The 16,363-nt window shown below is 44.6% G+C and overlaps 1 protein-coding gene across 3 annotated transcripts in view; it reads right to left on the reverse strand.

Moving 5' to 3' along the window:
• DRD3 (dopamine receptor D3) overlaps positions 1-16,363 on the reverse strand; it is a 33,403-nt gene that overhangs the window by 13,659 nt on the left and 3,381 nt on the right. For all 3 annotated transcript variants that reach the window (XM_016200146.2, XM_016200145.2, XM_087817872.1), the window contains exon 2: positions 7,741-7,853. In XM_016200146.2, the coding sequence (XP_016055632.2) occupies positions 7,741-7,853 (113 nt within the window). The remainder of the gene's footprint in view (positions 1-7,740; positions 7,854-16,363) is intronic.

A 16,363-nucleotide genomic window follows, 5' to 3' on the forward strand; every position in this document is an offset into this window, starting at 1 on the left:
AACCCTGAACGCTCTGGGTGCTGGTGTGTGCTTTATTTTCTCCCACAGTCCTTCAGATAATGGCAGAACTGTGCCCAAAGTAGATGTTTATCCCAGCTTGTATTCTAATATAAATTCTAACTCTCACAGTGACAACTATTCCAAATAACAGAGATATTGAAAATAGAGATGAGTACTATCCAATGAAGTAAAATCCAGTTTTCATGCTGACTTAGTCTGTTTGAATGGCTATATAAAAAATACCATAGACTAGTTGGCTTAAACAACAAATCTATTTTTTTACAGCTCAGAAGGCTGGGAAGTCCAAGATGAAGGCACTGGAAGAATCAGTATCTGGCGAGCACCCCCTTCCTGGTTCATGGACAGGTGTCTCCTCAGTGTCCTCATGTGGTGGAAGGGGCGAGGGAGCTTGATGGGGCCTCTTTTATAAGGACACTAATATCAGTCATGAGGTCTGTACCCTCATGACCTAATCACCACCCAAAGCTCCCACACCCTAATACCATCACTTTGGGGCTTAGGATTTCAACATATGAATTTGAGGGGGACACAAACTTTCGGTCTATAGCACCTGCTTTTACATGGTCAAAGCAGTTCTTTATTCTTGTTGGACATTGTTGTCTTTTCTGTGGCAACTCCTCACACACATTTCCAGCTGCATGTTGAACTACCTGGACATTTGTTCCATAGTTATCTCAAGCTCAAGTTATCTAAAATAGATTTGCCTATCTCTCGGAATTCCTTAATCTGGTCCCACTTCCTGCCCTTCTTCAAGACATTTACACCCAATACTCAGGCCTTTGGGCTCTCCCTTGACTTGCCCATATAATTTTCTCACTCATTCATTTAATCTTTCATTCAATGTTTATTGAGTTCCTATCATATGCCAGACCCTATTCTGGAAATATAGAGATGTGGAAATGGGACATTGTCCCTGTCCTTATAGAACTTGGAAATGAGTGGAGTGGATGGGCCAAGAAAATGTTAGTATACAATGAAGCGTATCATGGGCGACATGTTTGAGGATAATGGCAGCTGTAAAGAAGGGGTGAATTAACATAGACCGGGCAGGAAAATGAGAGGAGTAAGAGGGACTCAGCCATGGTTTCAGATAGAAGCCATTTCAAGCAGAAAGACAAAGGTCTTGCAAGTTTACCCATTATGATATCCCTGTAGAATCTCCTCTCATTAAATGTAGACTGAACATGTAAATATGGTATGTTCTTGTGATTAGATTATGAATCAAGAGACTGAAGTGGTCAAAGGGGAGATTATCCTCGGTGGGCCTGGCCTGATCAGGTAAGTCCTTAAAAAGGACCGGGCCCTTCCTTAATTCAGAGAGATTCTAAAAGCCGGAGAACTTACCCTGCGGGCTGCGAAGGAGCCAACTGTTATATTTTGGAAAACGTCATTTGGCAGGGAATGGCAAAGGACCTACAGGAGCTGAGAACAGCTCTTGGTTGACAACCACCAAGAAAGTGGGGACCTCAGAGCTACAACTGCAGGGAAGCTGAGTTCTACTGACAACCTGAATGAGTTTGGAAGGCGACCCCAGTCCCAGATGCGAACACAACCCAGCCTACACCTTGGTGTCAGCCTTGTGAGACCCTAAGCAGAGAACCTACCTGTGCTATGCACAGGCTTCTGACCTACAGAAACTGTGAGATAAAAAAAAGGTATAATTTAAGCCACTACATTTGTGATCATTTGTTCCACAGCAGCAGAAGAGACTGGTGTCTTTGTTCAATCATTATCCCTTCTCCTTGCCTGGGGAGCTGCTTCCTGACCAGCTCCCCAGCAACCTTCCTAGCCCTCTTTGACTTGCAGGGACCTCTAACTTGGAGCACTCTTATGCCGATCAGTCATGTTGCTCCTCTGCATGCTCCTGTCTTGCCTTATTACCGAACTTGCCTCATGGCTGGCGATCCCCACATGATTTAAGTTACTTGATGGCTCAAATAATCTTATAGCCTTGATATTCCTCATAGGTCCTTGCACAAAGCGAGTAGTAAGGAGCTATTGATTGACTGCCTCACAGATCCTGAAGGCCTCCTTCTCGATAAGAGAACAATTCTAATCTTAACCAGGCGCAAGGGACCTAATGTGTATAGCCGGGTCTACATAGATGCATTTTTTCCTTTATTTTCTCAGGGAACCTGGAGGCAAGATTGAGACAGGAGGTGCACAGAAGGGCTAAGCAGAAGCCTCCTTAGCCCCTCTGTGAACCTCAAGGCTTGGGGCTGAGGAAGGGAAGGACAGACCCCTGGGCGGAGGGCTGGGATGGTGCTCCCTGATGCTCCTCCTATACGTGCCAGCTCTGCCTGAATCACCTGCCTCTTGTGCATCTGGCCTTAGAGTTCATGTGTCAATATTTGTATTCCCCAAAAGGCAGCTTGAGAGTCAGCTCTGAGGGCTGAGATGGAGGCAGACTCAGCGGGGCTTGACCTTGGCACCACGATGTGTGACAGAGGTGGCTTCTTTCTCAAGAGGGAGAAATGGAGGCCCTTATTTAAAAAGGTCAAATGAAGAGCCCACCACTAACCCTAAGGATGGCCCAGGACAAACCCAGTTCCCTTCTGATGTACACACATTGCAAATGTTCCCTTGAATTCCTAAATGATGATGAAGGAGCAGGGCAAGTAACACCTGGCATTCCTCCAGGCCTTTTACTCCCCTCAGGACTTCAGACCCTGCTGGGGCAGTGAGCTGTGGTTTCAAGTCAAATATGTCTACCTGGGTCTGGCCCTTAGCACTGATCCCTGAGGCACCTTGGAGAAGAGACTGAGCCTTGGGCCCTGCAGATGTCATAGCCAAACAGCTGTCAGGGTTGGGAAGGAAAGATATGACCCACTTCCTCCTGGCCAGATCTGGGCCCAGGCCTTCCATTTACATAATGTCCTTTGATGTAAAAGCCTGACCATCCCATACATTCAGTGGTGTGCTGTTAAATAGCTAGCAACTGGCTCTCTGGGTAAAGAAAGCCATAGTTTTTACCATTTTTCAATTTCCATGGTACAAATACTCCCACCATTGTCCACTTTAAGATACACCGAAGGATTAATAACTGGCTCAAAAAGTTCTTAGAATTTGGCCAATTAGCTCAGCCACCACCAGCTGGTTTCAAGCACACCACTGACAGTCCCACACTTCCCTAAATATACTTTAATGTTCAGCAACTCTGTGCAGGCTCCTGTTAATTTTTAATAAGCCAGCAAGTGTAGGGAACACTGGCTCCATTTTATAAAGTTGGAATCAGAGACACAGAGAAGGTACATGATAAACCCAAGGTCCCACAACGAGTCGTTGCAGAGCCAGGTCTCCCATCTCCAAGGCCAGTGTCTCTTCTGGGTGCCCCGCTCCCTCTCAAGGGCATCGACAAGTCTCTGAGGCCTTGTGGAGACAAGGGTGTCTTAAGAAAGGTGGCTTGAAGGGTGGTTTGTACTTATGTCCAGAGCTGAGTTTCCCCAATTAACAGGATTCTATTACTTGCCTGGGGAATTCTGTTAAAATACATATTCTCAGGACACACCCCTGGATACTTTGATAGTTTCTGGAGTGAAACCCAGACATGTGTATTTTTAACAAGCAAGTGCATCTTATGATTAGACGAGTTTGAGAAAGTCTGCACTAGGGAAAATTTCTGTGTCAAAACTTCTTGTTAACTTGTAAGAAGTGAGAGATGAGACTACATTTACCATTGTTACATTACATTCTCTTCTAATTATTTTTAAAACATGATTAAACATTTAGAATAAATGAAGCCCCCGAATTTGCCTCCAGGGTTTTCCTTAGGGACTGAGACATAGAGGCTGTTCCCGAATTAGCCATCGGAGGGCACCATAATGCAGCGAGAACTCTGCCAGTTCTCCGGGTGAGAAGTTCATTGCTCACCTGGGGGCTCTCCAGGCCCAGTGGGAGGCAGGGAGACGGAGCTCAGCCCCTTGTTCCTAGCACACTGTAGCGACCTTGAATTCCCGCCTAACCGGCCGCTCAGCCGCTGATCTCCTCCCAAATCGATCGCAGATGACTGACCGCAGGCTAGGGCAGGGCTGGGCTGGGGAGGGAGCCGGCGGCTAGCCCAGGGCGCCTCTGAACACTGGTCCACCGTGCTCACTGCCCGGCGGGTTCCATGGCCTAGCCTGCCCGAGGACACTGCGTGTCGCCTCTGTCACTCCCTGGCCAGGCGCTCTCCCCTTGTGTTTGGGCTCTTTGCTCTCTGGGCTCTTTCTGGCTTCCCCCGAACACCGACATTGTGCAAGCAGGGTAAGTTCCTGGGCACCAGAAACAGATCGACTAGCGTCTGAATCCCAGTTCTTCCACTTAACTGTGTGGCCGTGGGCCACAGGTTTGGCGTCTCTGAGACTCATCTTCCTTACCTGTACAATGGTGATCCAGCCCCATAGTGCTTTTATGAATAGTGACTGGGAGCATCTCTCCGAAGTTTTTATTTTATTTATTTTATTTTATTTTATTTTATTTTATTTTATTTTATTTTATTTTACTTTATTTTACTTTATTATTTTATTTTATTTTATTATTATTTTATTTTATTTTTTATTTTATTTTAGCACATTGCCTGGTACATATTAAATATTCAAAAAACAGTATTACTATAATTGTCATTATTATTGTGCAAGCCCAAGAGACCTGTGATTGTTCATATCAGTGAATTTATGGGTGTCTGCCCCTTATTCCTGATTATTAGGGAACATTTTATTTATCAGGCAAGTGTATGGCACATTCTATGTGCCAGACAACTGTGTGAAGTGCTCTGCAGATATTAACTCATTTAATCGTCACATCAGCCCTTTTGCTATTATGCTAAAACAGATAAGAAAACTGAGGCCCAGAGAGGTTAACTGACTTGCCCAACGTTGAATTGTTATTAAGTGGTAGAGCGAGGATTTGCAGGCAGGCAGTGTGGCTCCCGAGCTAGGGCCCCACAGTGTGGCTAAGCGCTTCTGCTCAGTGTGTGGAGGAGAAGACTGACTGAACCCCTAGTCCTGCACCTGCCGGCTATGAGATCTGGGCAAGCTTATCTACACAGTCCAGCCTCAGCATTAATTGGAAAATGGGGATAATATACCTACCTGGCCGGAGTGTTGTGAGGGTTGGCAATAATGGAGAGCTCTTAGTGCCTGGCATATAGTACGAGCTGAATAAATGATAACTATTTTTATTGTTGTTGCTTTTATCATCAGGCAAGTTAGGATGAGCACAGAGGTAGCTGGTGCATTAAGGACATAGGAATTGTGCCTTGTTTACTCCAGGGAAATAGCACCTATAGAACTGGCTGCTGGCATGGACAGAGGCCTCTCCCAGGATGCCCCATCCCCACCTCCACCGATGAAAGGTCCAGTCTGTGGAACAGATAGAGTACTGGCAGGGGAATTGGGGGGCTCAGATTCTAGCCCCAGACCTGAGTAAGAGGCTGCAGGACTCCGTGCAAGCAGGTAACAGTTCTGCACAAATGAGCTAAACTATATGCCCTTTCCGAGCCTCAATTCTGTGACTGGGGTTTGTGGGCTTGTCACTCTACTGAAGGTCTCAAGATCCTCGCAGAATTCGACCTCCACCTAAAATGAAGCCTTGCCCAGAGTGGGAGGTGTGCGTGGGGGAGCCAAGGATGGTGCTTCTTGAGGAACTTGGTGATGGGGGTGGTGAGAGGCTGAGCTGGGTGGGAGGGCCTCACTCACGCCTGGGTTTAATGAGCCCCAGAGCTCTGTGAGGGCTGCTTTTCACCACCTTTTATTTCATTGGACAGGGGGCTCAATAAATCTTTAGTTCTGTGGACTCCCCTAGTGGAATTGTTGAAGAAGAAAGCTCCTTGCAAATGATTAGAAAGCCCTTTGCAGATATAAAGTGCTTATTTAGATGCAAACTAAAACTCCAAGGTGCCTGTGACTCATCTGGTACCTATTGTGCTCCTTCGAAGACGCAGAGGCTTGCCTGTGTGATGGGTGCCATTTGAGAGCCACTTAAACAGCTCCCCGGTGAATGAATTTGGTCGCATTATTCCTGGGCTTCTGGAGGAGGCCTTGAATTCTCACCGCTCTCGTCGTGTTCTCCCCTTCTGACACTTTCTCAGCCCTCTCCCCAAGTTTGTTCTGACCCAGTATGTGGCCCCCTGGGGAGGCAAGGCGCCAAGGGGGCGGGGCCTTGTGCTCACCCACTCAGCTTTGTCATGAAGAAAAAGCTGCTTTAATCCAATTCTTAGGCATCCAGAGCTACGCCTAAGAACCTAATGACAATGGTATTACTTGCTTTCAAAAACCCTTTCATCATTTCCCTTTCTTTCCTATCTCTCACTCCCCTGTTATTACCGACCAGGGCTTCATGACCAAAAAATGCTGAATCCATTTGGTCAAGTTTGTCAGACTGGTGACTAGCATTGTGTGGAGACCAAAGATCTGCATGAATGACTGCATCTCTAATGAGTCCCCCAGTTCTTTGGCATCGCAGGAACAGAATTTAATGCCATGTACCGCAAACCACTGTGGAGGGTAGTGGAGATAGTTTTTGATCAGAACGAAGGCTGATTTTCACTCCTCGAATAGAAAGGAGGCTCCAATTTGAGGCTTGGTGGAGATTTGTTTATATAGAAGTTGAAGCCCAGAACGGAGCACGTTTCTCCACTGGGGTCTGAGACATAAACTGCTTGTCCCTTCAGGTTTCAGGTAGGTGAGTGCTCTGCATCCTGGGAGTTTTCCTGTATGGGACAGAGGCCGGTTCAAGGCTTATTCTTGTAGGTTGTGCCTTCAGTGGTGAAAATAGAAGTGTGCGTTAAGCGTGGTTGCTGCCAGCGACAGGGTGTTCTGTGCAGATTAGTAAAGGCACCCTCTCCCGGTGGACTCAAGGCTGGGCAGGTGAAGCCCTGCTGGATTCGGTGCCCACACCCTTGCACAGGGCACAGCCTGCGCAGCCTCACCCCGCAGCCGCGAGTGTGAATGTGTGTGGATGGAGTGTACCCGCACATTCTCAACCGGGTAGAGACGAGGGTCAGGAACTAGGAGGCTGGGAAGGGACTGCCCCAGAGCCTCTTCTAGAAGCTCTCTTTATACAGCACTTCCCTCCCCCTCCAAGGCTCACCTTTTCCCACTCTCTCACATCCTTTCTGAAGGTTATATTTGTGATGTTAAGCATTGGCTACCTTGAGGCAGGGACCATTGAATTCAGTTTAATATTCTTTGTTCAAGGCTCTGTAATGGACACAGTAAGACTAATGTAAGAATTTAGGGGGTGGAGGCAATGATATAGCACACCAGATGCTGCCTGTTACCTCTGTAAATAACATATTTATGTAATAAATGTCCAGAAATCACATGGTCACAATTTCCCTTCAGCCCCCCCTTTTACCAAAAACAAATAAAATAGTAACAGGAAATTTTCTTCCCGACCCAAATCAGCTCACCTTTCATCCTTGTGACCCACCCCTTCTCCCAATTAGGAGTCACAAAAACCCCAAAGGATGGTGGAAAGCAAAAACAGAATCCTCTTTGGTGACCTGGGGGAAAGGAAAGGCTAGGGAAGCTTATAGAACAATCATGTCTCTCTTGTGACAGGGGGTTCTTTTCACCCACAACCATAGCTTAAAAGAAAAAGAGGAAAGAATGTCCCAGTGGGAAGTTGTACTTCCCTGTGACCCCAGTGCCCTCAGATGCAAAGCCTGTGTCTCAAATACAGCAAGAGCAGATCCCCCACCAGGCCTAGGCCACCCCTGAAGAGGAATCCCAGCCCTACCTGTCGATGCTGATGGCACAGAGGTTCAGGATGCTGGCTGTACACATCATGACATCCAGGGTGACGAAAACATCGCAGCAAAGGCGGCTGAAATTCCAGACTCCACCTGTCACCTGAGCACCAGAGACAAGGATGTTACTGTTCCCCCCAGCAAAGGGACAAGCATCCAATCAACTCTATGCTTTCCCTAGGTTGCCCCCTATAGACACTGGCATGCCCTCCCCGTTGGTACATCATAATTACCAAGGGCAGACAGACATCAAGGGAGTGACAGGCTGCCCAAGACTGGTCACACAAAAAAAGAACAAAGTCACAGAATGCTAGAACGTTACAGCTGGAAGGGATCCTCAAATCAATGAGCTCAGTGTTTCTCAGAGTGTGGTCCACAGTGGGGTACTCATTAAAGATGAAGATTTCTGAACCCTGCCTTAGACCTGGAGCCCCTGAATCTTCACTTAAAAAGAAATACCCCCTCCACCCCCAATCACACTCAGGGGGCAACTAAAGCTCATTGTGGCTAAGTGATAGGCCCATAAATGCATGGCTGGTAGTAAATGAGCCTGAGTTACTGCCAGATGTGTGCACTGTGCCAAAGCTGCCTCTCTCCTGAGCTCTCCATCCAATGGAGAGCTCACCATGGACCCAGAAAATAAGCAGAGAAAATGTTTTTCATAAAACCTACCTCCAAAATGAAATTCTATGTAGCTTCTGGTTTTAAATCTTGGAAGCATCCTGGAACAAAATCTCTTAAAACCTATGTGCGATAAGTCTGTGCCAGGGTGCCTGCCTTCAACACCAGATCCCGATCACGAGGAGTCGGGGAGAAAGACAGGGTCTAGGTCATGGGAAACGGGCCCAGGTCCTCTCTACCACTCACAGAATCAGTGAGCATGGTTCTGACCTCATGCATTTACACGTGCTTTTCAAGCTCCAGAGCTTCCAGTAACACTTGAAAAAAGTCAGGATTACAGGTAATTTAACTTATATTCTAGCACATTTCTATTTTATTAAAAATTTTTATATAACCTTATTGTACCAAAGGGATCAGCCAGGGAGACTGTCACTGTCAGAACATCCACACAAGCCATTCTTGGGCCCCAGGCTTTTGTTCCTTTGCCAGCCTCCTGCCTGTGGGGCTGCCATTCTTGGGGATCGTGGTTCTCAAGGACAAACCTGTGAAGCTTCATGTCCCTGGCTGTAGCTGGGCATCCTGGCTGGGCAGGCCCAATGGCTAATTAAGAGGAAGGGAGAGTGAAACAGGTACAGTTGCCTCTCAAGTAGCTTCTTAAGGACAAAGAGACATTGTGGAAATGATAGGGCTTAACGATGGTGCTATAGCATTTGATTTTAGCTATATGTGGTCCTCTGCAGACCCTATTTTGAGAAACTTTGACCAAAAATATTTTGTTTAAAAGCAACAATGAGAAGTTCAAACTAGCTCTGATGTCATCATTTTTGCTTATTGGCTATAGACTTACTTTCTTTTAGTTCAACCATTTGTCTCTATATAAATAAAGGTCTAATATGAATTTGTAGGAATTCTGAGAATAGAAAACTTTTTAATCTTTATTTTATTTTATTTTATTTTTATTCCATCACCATTTACCCTCCTATACCCTCTTCCACCCCCACCCACCCTGAAAAGCTTTTAAAAAGGGAGATGTATAGTCATAATAACACAGTGAATTAAAGGAGCAAGGGGAATAAAAGATGGTCTTGCTCAGTACATAGGATGGTTGTTTGCTGTGAAAGCTTCTTCCAAAAAGTTGAGTTTTGTATATGAACTCTCATTTTAATATACATCTACTATGTAATTCCTGTCTTAAGTTGAGGAAAAAACACTTTCCCTTCAAATTGCAAGTGCCTGTTTGTGTCTGTGTGTTGGAGGGGCAAAGTAGATGTTAGAACAACAGAAATTCATTCATTCACTCATTCATTCACTCATTCACTCATTCATTCATTCATTCATTCATTCATTCATTCATTCATTCAAAAGCAAGTAGTTGTGAAGCTCCTAATAGTTCATAGGAGGAGGGTATGGTATGTGTTTTAAGAGGCTTTGCAAAATTTACTTTGGGACTTGTCATTGAAAACCTTATAAGATTATTGGAGAAGCAAGGCATTCTCAAATAAAATAACTAGAGGTCATCGTGAGAGCCTAATATTAATACATTCTAACATTTATTGAGAACTTACTCTATTATTGGGTCAGGGGCCCACATGGCCCATTCTAGGATTGCTATAGCTTTAAAACTTCAGATTCTGAAAACAGAATTTGTTTCTTACTGAATGTGCTTCTACAGCTTTTTGAGGACAAAGTACACACTCACTTGATAGGAAATTAAGTGACTATTACTTAACTCCGTAGGAACAGGGACTTGTACTTGTTAGCTGCTGAATCCCTGGCTCCTAGAGCAGTACCTGGTATGCAAGCTTATTCTGAAAGATGAATGGTCTCTGACAGTCTTTATTAATACTAATAGCTAGCACTTATTGAATGCTTTTGGATTGAATTTTTTCTATTTATATTGAATTTATTGGGGTGACACTGGTTAATAAAATTATATAGGTTTCAGGTGTTCAATTCTATAATACCTCATCTGTATATTGTATTGTATATTTGTCACCCTAAGTCAAATTTCCTTCCTCCGCCATTTATCCCCCTTAGACCCTTTCTTACATGCCCCCCTTTCCCTCTGGTAATCACCATACTGTTTGTGTCTATGAGGTTTTTTCTTTGCTTAATCCTTTCACCTTTTTCACCCAGTCCCTTGACACCCCTCCCTCTGACAATTGTCAATAAATGTTAGAATGTATTAATATTAGGCACTCACAATGACCTCTGTTCTCTGCATCTATGAGTCTGTTTCTGTTTTGTTAGTTTATTTTGTTCATTAGATTCCACATATAAGTGAAATCATATGGTCCTTGTCTTTCTCTGACTTACTGAGTCTTGATGTTCTGCAAAGCACTTTATACACATGGTCTCCATTGCCGATTATAATCCTATGAGAGAGGACTACTGTCATCTTCATCGCAGAGAAAGAGACGAAAGCTTAGAGAGGCTCACCACCTTGCCCGAGGTGGCACAGCTCCCAGGGGTAGACGGCATTGGAGGGTGGGCTGCTTCATGCCCTGCTATATGGAAGTATCAGGTGAGGAGGGGGCAGCTATTGGAAAGGGGTGGAAATGGGTGCACACCAGGGGAAAGGAGACAACCGTGTGCGCATCAAGGATTTCTGGGTGACAGGCTACATCATCTCCCCTGTAGGGAATGAGATACCCTCCTGATGGCCTCTCTCTCAGGGTTGCAAGAAGCAATGCAAGATACAGTGGTGGCTGCTGACTTTAGGGCCCAGAGAAAGTTCACACCTGGCAGGTTTCTTTGGTACCCTGTTTCTTTAGCTCCTATGGGCCCAAATCCTCAAGCTGTCCTCTGGCTTCCAGCCCCCCACTGTGCCACCCATTCTGGCTCTTTACTTTTTTTCTCCAATTCTGCCACCAAAATTTCCATTCTCTCCTTGGGCTCAGCTAAGAGACAGGAAGAAAACAATCTGATTAGCTGATTAAAGTAAGGTGCCATCACCGAACCTTCCCCAGAGTTTACTCATTAAAATGAGTCTCTAATTGGTGGGGTGTGTAATGGAAATTCATATATTTTTAACTAGAGTCCTCCCCATCAAGCGAATAATAGTAAGTGATGAATAAAGAGCAGTGAAGGGTCAAGAACATGTAATTCTCATAGCAACCCAATGAGGTAAATATTATTCCCAATTATAGATGTCAAAGTGGCAACTGAGAGGGGTTGAGTAATGTGCCTAAGGATACATAGCTCATAAAAGGAGCTGGCATTTCAAGCCCCCAATATTAACCATGACTTTATTTTGCTTCTCCAAGGTGAGCAGCTTAACACTCTGCTTCTGGGAAGGGTACAATTTCACTCCATTCTAATCGCATAGGAGGAAGAGGAGCTGGCGTTTGTTCATCCATCCACCCATATGCCCAGTGTTTATTGAGTGCCTGTTATATGCCTAATGCTGTGCTTGGATAGGCGCACTGAAATGAATGAAACCTGTTTTTGTCCCCAGGGCCTCAGAATATAGTGTGTGCATGTTAGGGGAGAAATGTGTGAATAGGTGTGGGCACATCGAGGGCCCAGGAGATAGGCACTAAGAAAATAGCTATAATACAATGTGATAAGTGCTGACAGTAAGATAAGTAGAAAGTGTTAGAAGAACTCAAAAGATAAAGTGATTTTTGAAATTACAGCAGGAAAAAAAAAGGCCAAAAAAAATCTGATTGATTTAAAGCTCTTTAGAGACATGACTCTACCTTTCCCCTAAATTTTAATAAATAACTCACTTCAGAATAATAGAGCAGCCAGGTGTTACGCTCACGTGCTAATGAATGTAACTGTCTCCCTGTGGCAATGCAGGAGGTGGGGTAAGCAAGGAAGTGTCTTCAGGTACAGCAGCTGGCTACTGATTTTCAACAGGCACAGCCAGTGCAGCATTTCCCAAATCACCCGAGGCTCCAGCTAAAATGATTCTCGGGCCCCACTCAGAATAATAAATCCCTCCAGTGATTCCTCCTGCTCGGAGGTTTGGGAAGTGCCTGTCTGGAGGGTGTGTGTGTATGTATATTTGGGGTGTGTGTGTGTGTGTGTGTGTTACATTATCTTTAGAAATGCTTGTCCTAAAGCAGGGCTCCTTAAGCATTCTTTGTTCCATGGGACCCTTTGGCCTCATGGTTTCCTTCTCAGAAGAATGTTTTTATGTGCATACAATAAAGTACAATGGATCGCAAAGGATACAGTTATACTGAAATATAGTTACCGAAGTATTTTAAATATATGTGCTTCTTTAATAATGCATTAAATGACAAGACCTAGCGGCAGGGCCAAAATCCTATAAAATTTTATTTCAAAGTCCTGACGAATGTAAATGGTATTTCAAGGTGTGCACAACTACAATGAGACTTGGAAATATAAATATCTGTGATTTCTACTGGTGACATTAAGGGTTTCTTCTGCCGTGGGTTGATGCCTACGTTCATAATTGATGGAAGTACTAAATTTCAGCTTAGTGAAAATAAGGAGGTAATTTTATTTGCAGCCAAGTTGATGGACTCCCTAGATTAAGAATTCTTGCTTTAAGGGATGGATTTTTAGTTGCTTTGGGGGGACAACCAAGGGGCAAAGATGGAATTACTTCTCAGATTAGCCTCTTGATTTCATTTTTGCTTGCCACATTTGGGATTTTTTTTTTTTTTTTTTCAGGAGGGGATTGCTGCGGGGTAAGATAGGGGGTTTACTTCTCTGAATTTCAATGTCCTTATTTGTGAAATGGGGTGGTTTTTTTTGTTTGTTTTGTTTTTTGTTTGTTTTTTTTTACAGATTAGTGGTTCCTAAATGCTTGTTTGTAGCAAATGGCTGGCTGGCTACACAAATCACTTGGGTGGGAGTAGGGCTGGGATGGGGGGCTGGTTATAGTTGCTATAAACGTCTAAGGCAGCCCTGGAAATTCCAGTTTGGTAGATCTGGGATAAACCCAACAGTCTGTACCTGGAGTGCATAAAAATCACGGAGGAGGCCATTTAAAATTCAGATTCTCCTTTATTTCTAATAATCTATATCATTACAAAGCTCCAAGTCTCCTCTCTCCCCAAACAGTGCTGTTCTTTCCTGTTGTCACCATCTGATCTCAGTCTCTCTCTGTGCTGCATTTCCCTGCCTGAACCCACCCTGCTCTTTTTGGCTTGTCTACATTACTTAACCCTCGAGTCTTCTCTCCTGTCCACACTGGGACCTAAGTACTCTGAGTTTAGTATTCCAAATGCTCCCCTGGCTGCTTAGGTTGCCTTTCTGTCCTGATATAAGTGCATTAAACATCACAAAAGGTGCTTAACTGAGTGGAACAAAATGGGATGGTTGTGCCTGGAGAGGACAGCTCCAAACAGACTGTAGCTTCTAAAGCAGGAAATTAAAAGCTTGAGAGGGAATCCGAGATAGAACTATTTGGTGTGGCACAGAAAAGAGTTTGTGAGAAAATGCTGCAAACTGAATTCAAGAGACAGCCAGGCCAGGGCTCTCTGGACTATAACAGTGCTGAGGTCGCCTGCATGGTTTTTGTTTTTTTAAACTATGTCTTTATTGATTTCAGAGAGAGGAAGAGAGAGGGAGAGAGAGAGATAGAAACATCAACGATGAGAGAATCATTAACTGGCTGCCTCCTGCACATCCCCCACTTGGGATCTAGCCCGAAACCGTGCACGTGCCCTGACCAGGAATCAAATGGTGATCTCCTGGGTCCTTGGTAGATGCTCATCCGCTGAGCCGAGGCGGCTGGGCTCGGCATGATTTTTATCATAAACTTCTCTGCTAGGCCTGGGGACAGAGAAACTGAGGAGCGTCAGTGATTGGCTGCTGCTCATTCACCTTTATATACCCCCCCGAACCCTGGCTCCTGTGGGCCTTAATGATGAGAATGGTAACAAGGAAACCATGCAGTGTGTACTTGCTGACAGTCCTCCTACCTCTTTCCAATAGCCCTCGGATTCCACTGGGAATCCATGAGATTCCTGAGCAGTCAACGTGTTCCATGGAAGGAACACTTCTTTGCTAAATCAAAATTTCTATTCAACAATTAGCTCAGAGAAAATCACATGCTATAAACCAGTCTAATCAAAGTATATATTGATTCATCTACCAGAAATTCGGGGACACAGATTTTCTCTCTTGCTCATGTTGTGCAGATGGGAGGCTTATAGCTTTCCCTTTGCCTATGGATAAAGCCAATATATGGAAAAAGACAGAGCTGAGGGAGTTGTAGAGAAATGGAGATGGGCCCCTGTTCCAGCTGTGCCTGCAGTCCACCTTCCCACCAGAAGTTCCCGGTGTGAGAGCCAAAGCATTCTGTTTACTGTTTAAGTCAATTGGAGTTAAATTTCCTTTTACGTACAACTAAAAGTGTCTTAACTGAGATATTTATAGATTACACATTTTAGTTATCAAAACACTTCCTCAGTGGATGACAGTTGAGCCTAACACACATCCTATGAGATAAGAAAAGCATAGTTGTCACCTCCATTTTAATCACTTAATTCCCACATCTTCTAACTCCAATTTCTGAGCCTGTCTCAAAGCATGACTGTGTTAGAATGACATTCATCCCAGTGAATTCCATCAGAAGCACGATGTGATGTGATATGTGACATTTTATTGCCTACTGCACAGCAATTCCTCACCTCCACTTCTTTTTTCTTGTTGTTAATCCTTAACTGAGGATATTTTTTCCATTGATTTTTAGAGAGAATGGAAGGGAGGAAGGGAGAGAGGAGAAGGAGAGGGAGAGAGAGAGAGGGAGGGAGAGAGAAACATCAATGTGAGAGAGACACATCGACCAGCTACCTCCCGCATGTGCCCTGACTGGGGCTGGGAATCGAACCCGAGACCCTTCTGTGTGGGGGCCGACTCTCTAACCACTGAACAACACCGGCCAGGACTCCACATCTTTTTAAATGAAATCCACATTTTCACTTTCTCTGTTGTCCCTTTCAGCTAAAAGTGGCTTTATGATCCATTTCTGGCCAATTAGACTTAAGTGAAGTCCCTTAGGGAGAAGTTTCGAGACACCAGGGAAATGGCTTTTTTTTTCTGCAGTCCCACCTTTCTTATTTTTTTAAATCCTCACCTGAGGATATGTTTTTGTTGATTTTTTAGAGAGAAAGGAAGGGGGAGAGAGAGAGAGAGAGAGCAAGAGAGCATGGGAGAGAAACATCAATGTTAAGTGAGAAACATCGATCTCCAGTACACACCCCAACTGGAGATCAAACGTGAAACCTTGGTATGTGCCCTGACCAGGAATTAAACTCGCTATCTTTTGGTGCATGGGACAGCACTTCAACCAACTGAGCCACCCATTCAGAGCCCCACCTATCTTATTTTTTAATACGGCTGTGATGCTGAGGCTGTGGCAGCCATCCTGTGAGTAGCATGAAGTAAGCCAGCTCGCCACGGATGGTAAACAGGAAGGTTCTTGATGATACCATGGGGCTGAACCAGCAGCAATTGCCTTCCTCCAGAATGGTTATGTGAGAAAAGTAGCTCTTATTTGTTTAAGCCACAATCAGTCAAAATTTTCAATATTTACAGCCCAAACATTCCTAACTCATACATACTGATGTCTGGCAAAATGAGCCAATTTTTCTTTTAAGGAAGGTATCTGGCAAATATGAGCCAGTATTCCCTTCAAAGAAGATGGATGTATTCAAATCAGAGCACAGGAAGCTGTGAATTGGGCAGCTAATTTGGTCTCCCCTCATAGTGTTCTTCTCATTTCTGTCCTATCATATCGGGGCCCCTCAAGCTTACAGCGGTCTCTGTGGTCCACATGGCATCCTTTCCTCTTTCCAAGGGAGCTCTTAGGTATAATCATGCAATTACTAGAGCAGCTACTCAAACTGAGCGATCATTAGGACAAGTTAGTGAGAGCACATGGATTTATATATTCACAGTGCTGTTAAGAAGGCCTTTAAGGGCTCAAAGTGCTCTTTTCTCTTGTTAAGGTACTGCATCTGCTCCTGAGGGCTGCAGAAAGCAGGCAGGTATTTAAGACTAAAAAAA

Source organism: Miniopterus natalensis, chromosome 6, assembly GCF_054644295.1.
Source record: "Miniopterus natalensis isolate mMinNat1 chromosome 6, mMinNat1.hap1, whole genome shotgun sequence".
Classification (NCBI taxonomy): Eukaryota; Metazoa; Chordata; class Mammalia; order Chiroptera; family Miniopteridae; genus Miniopterus; species Miniopterus natalensis.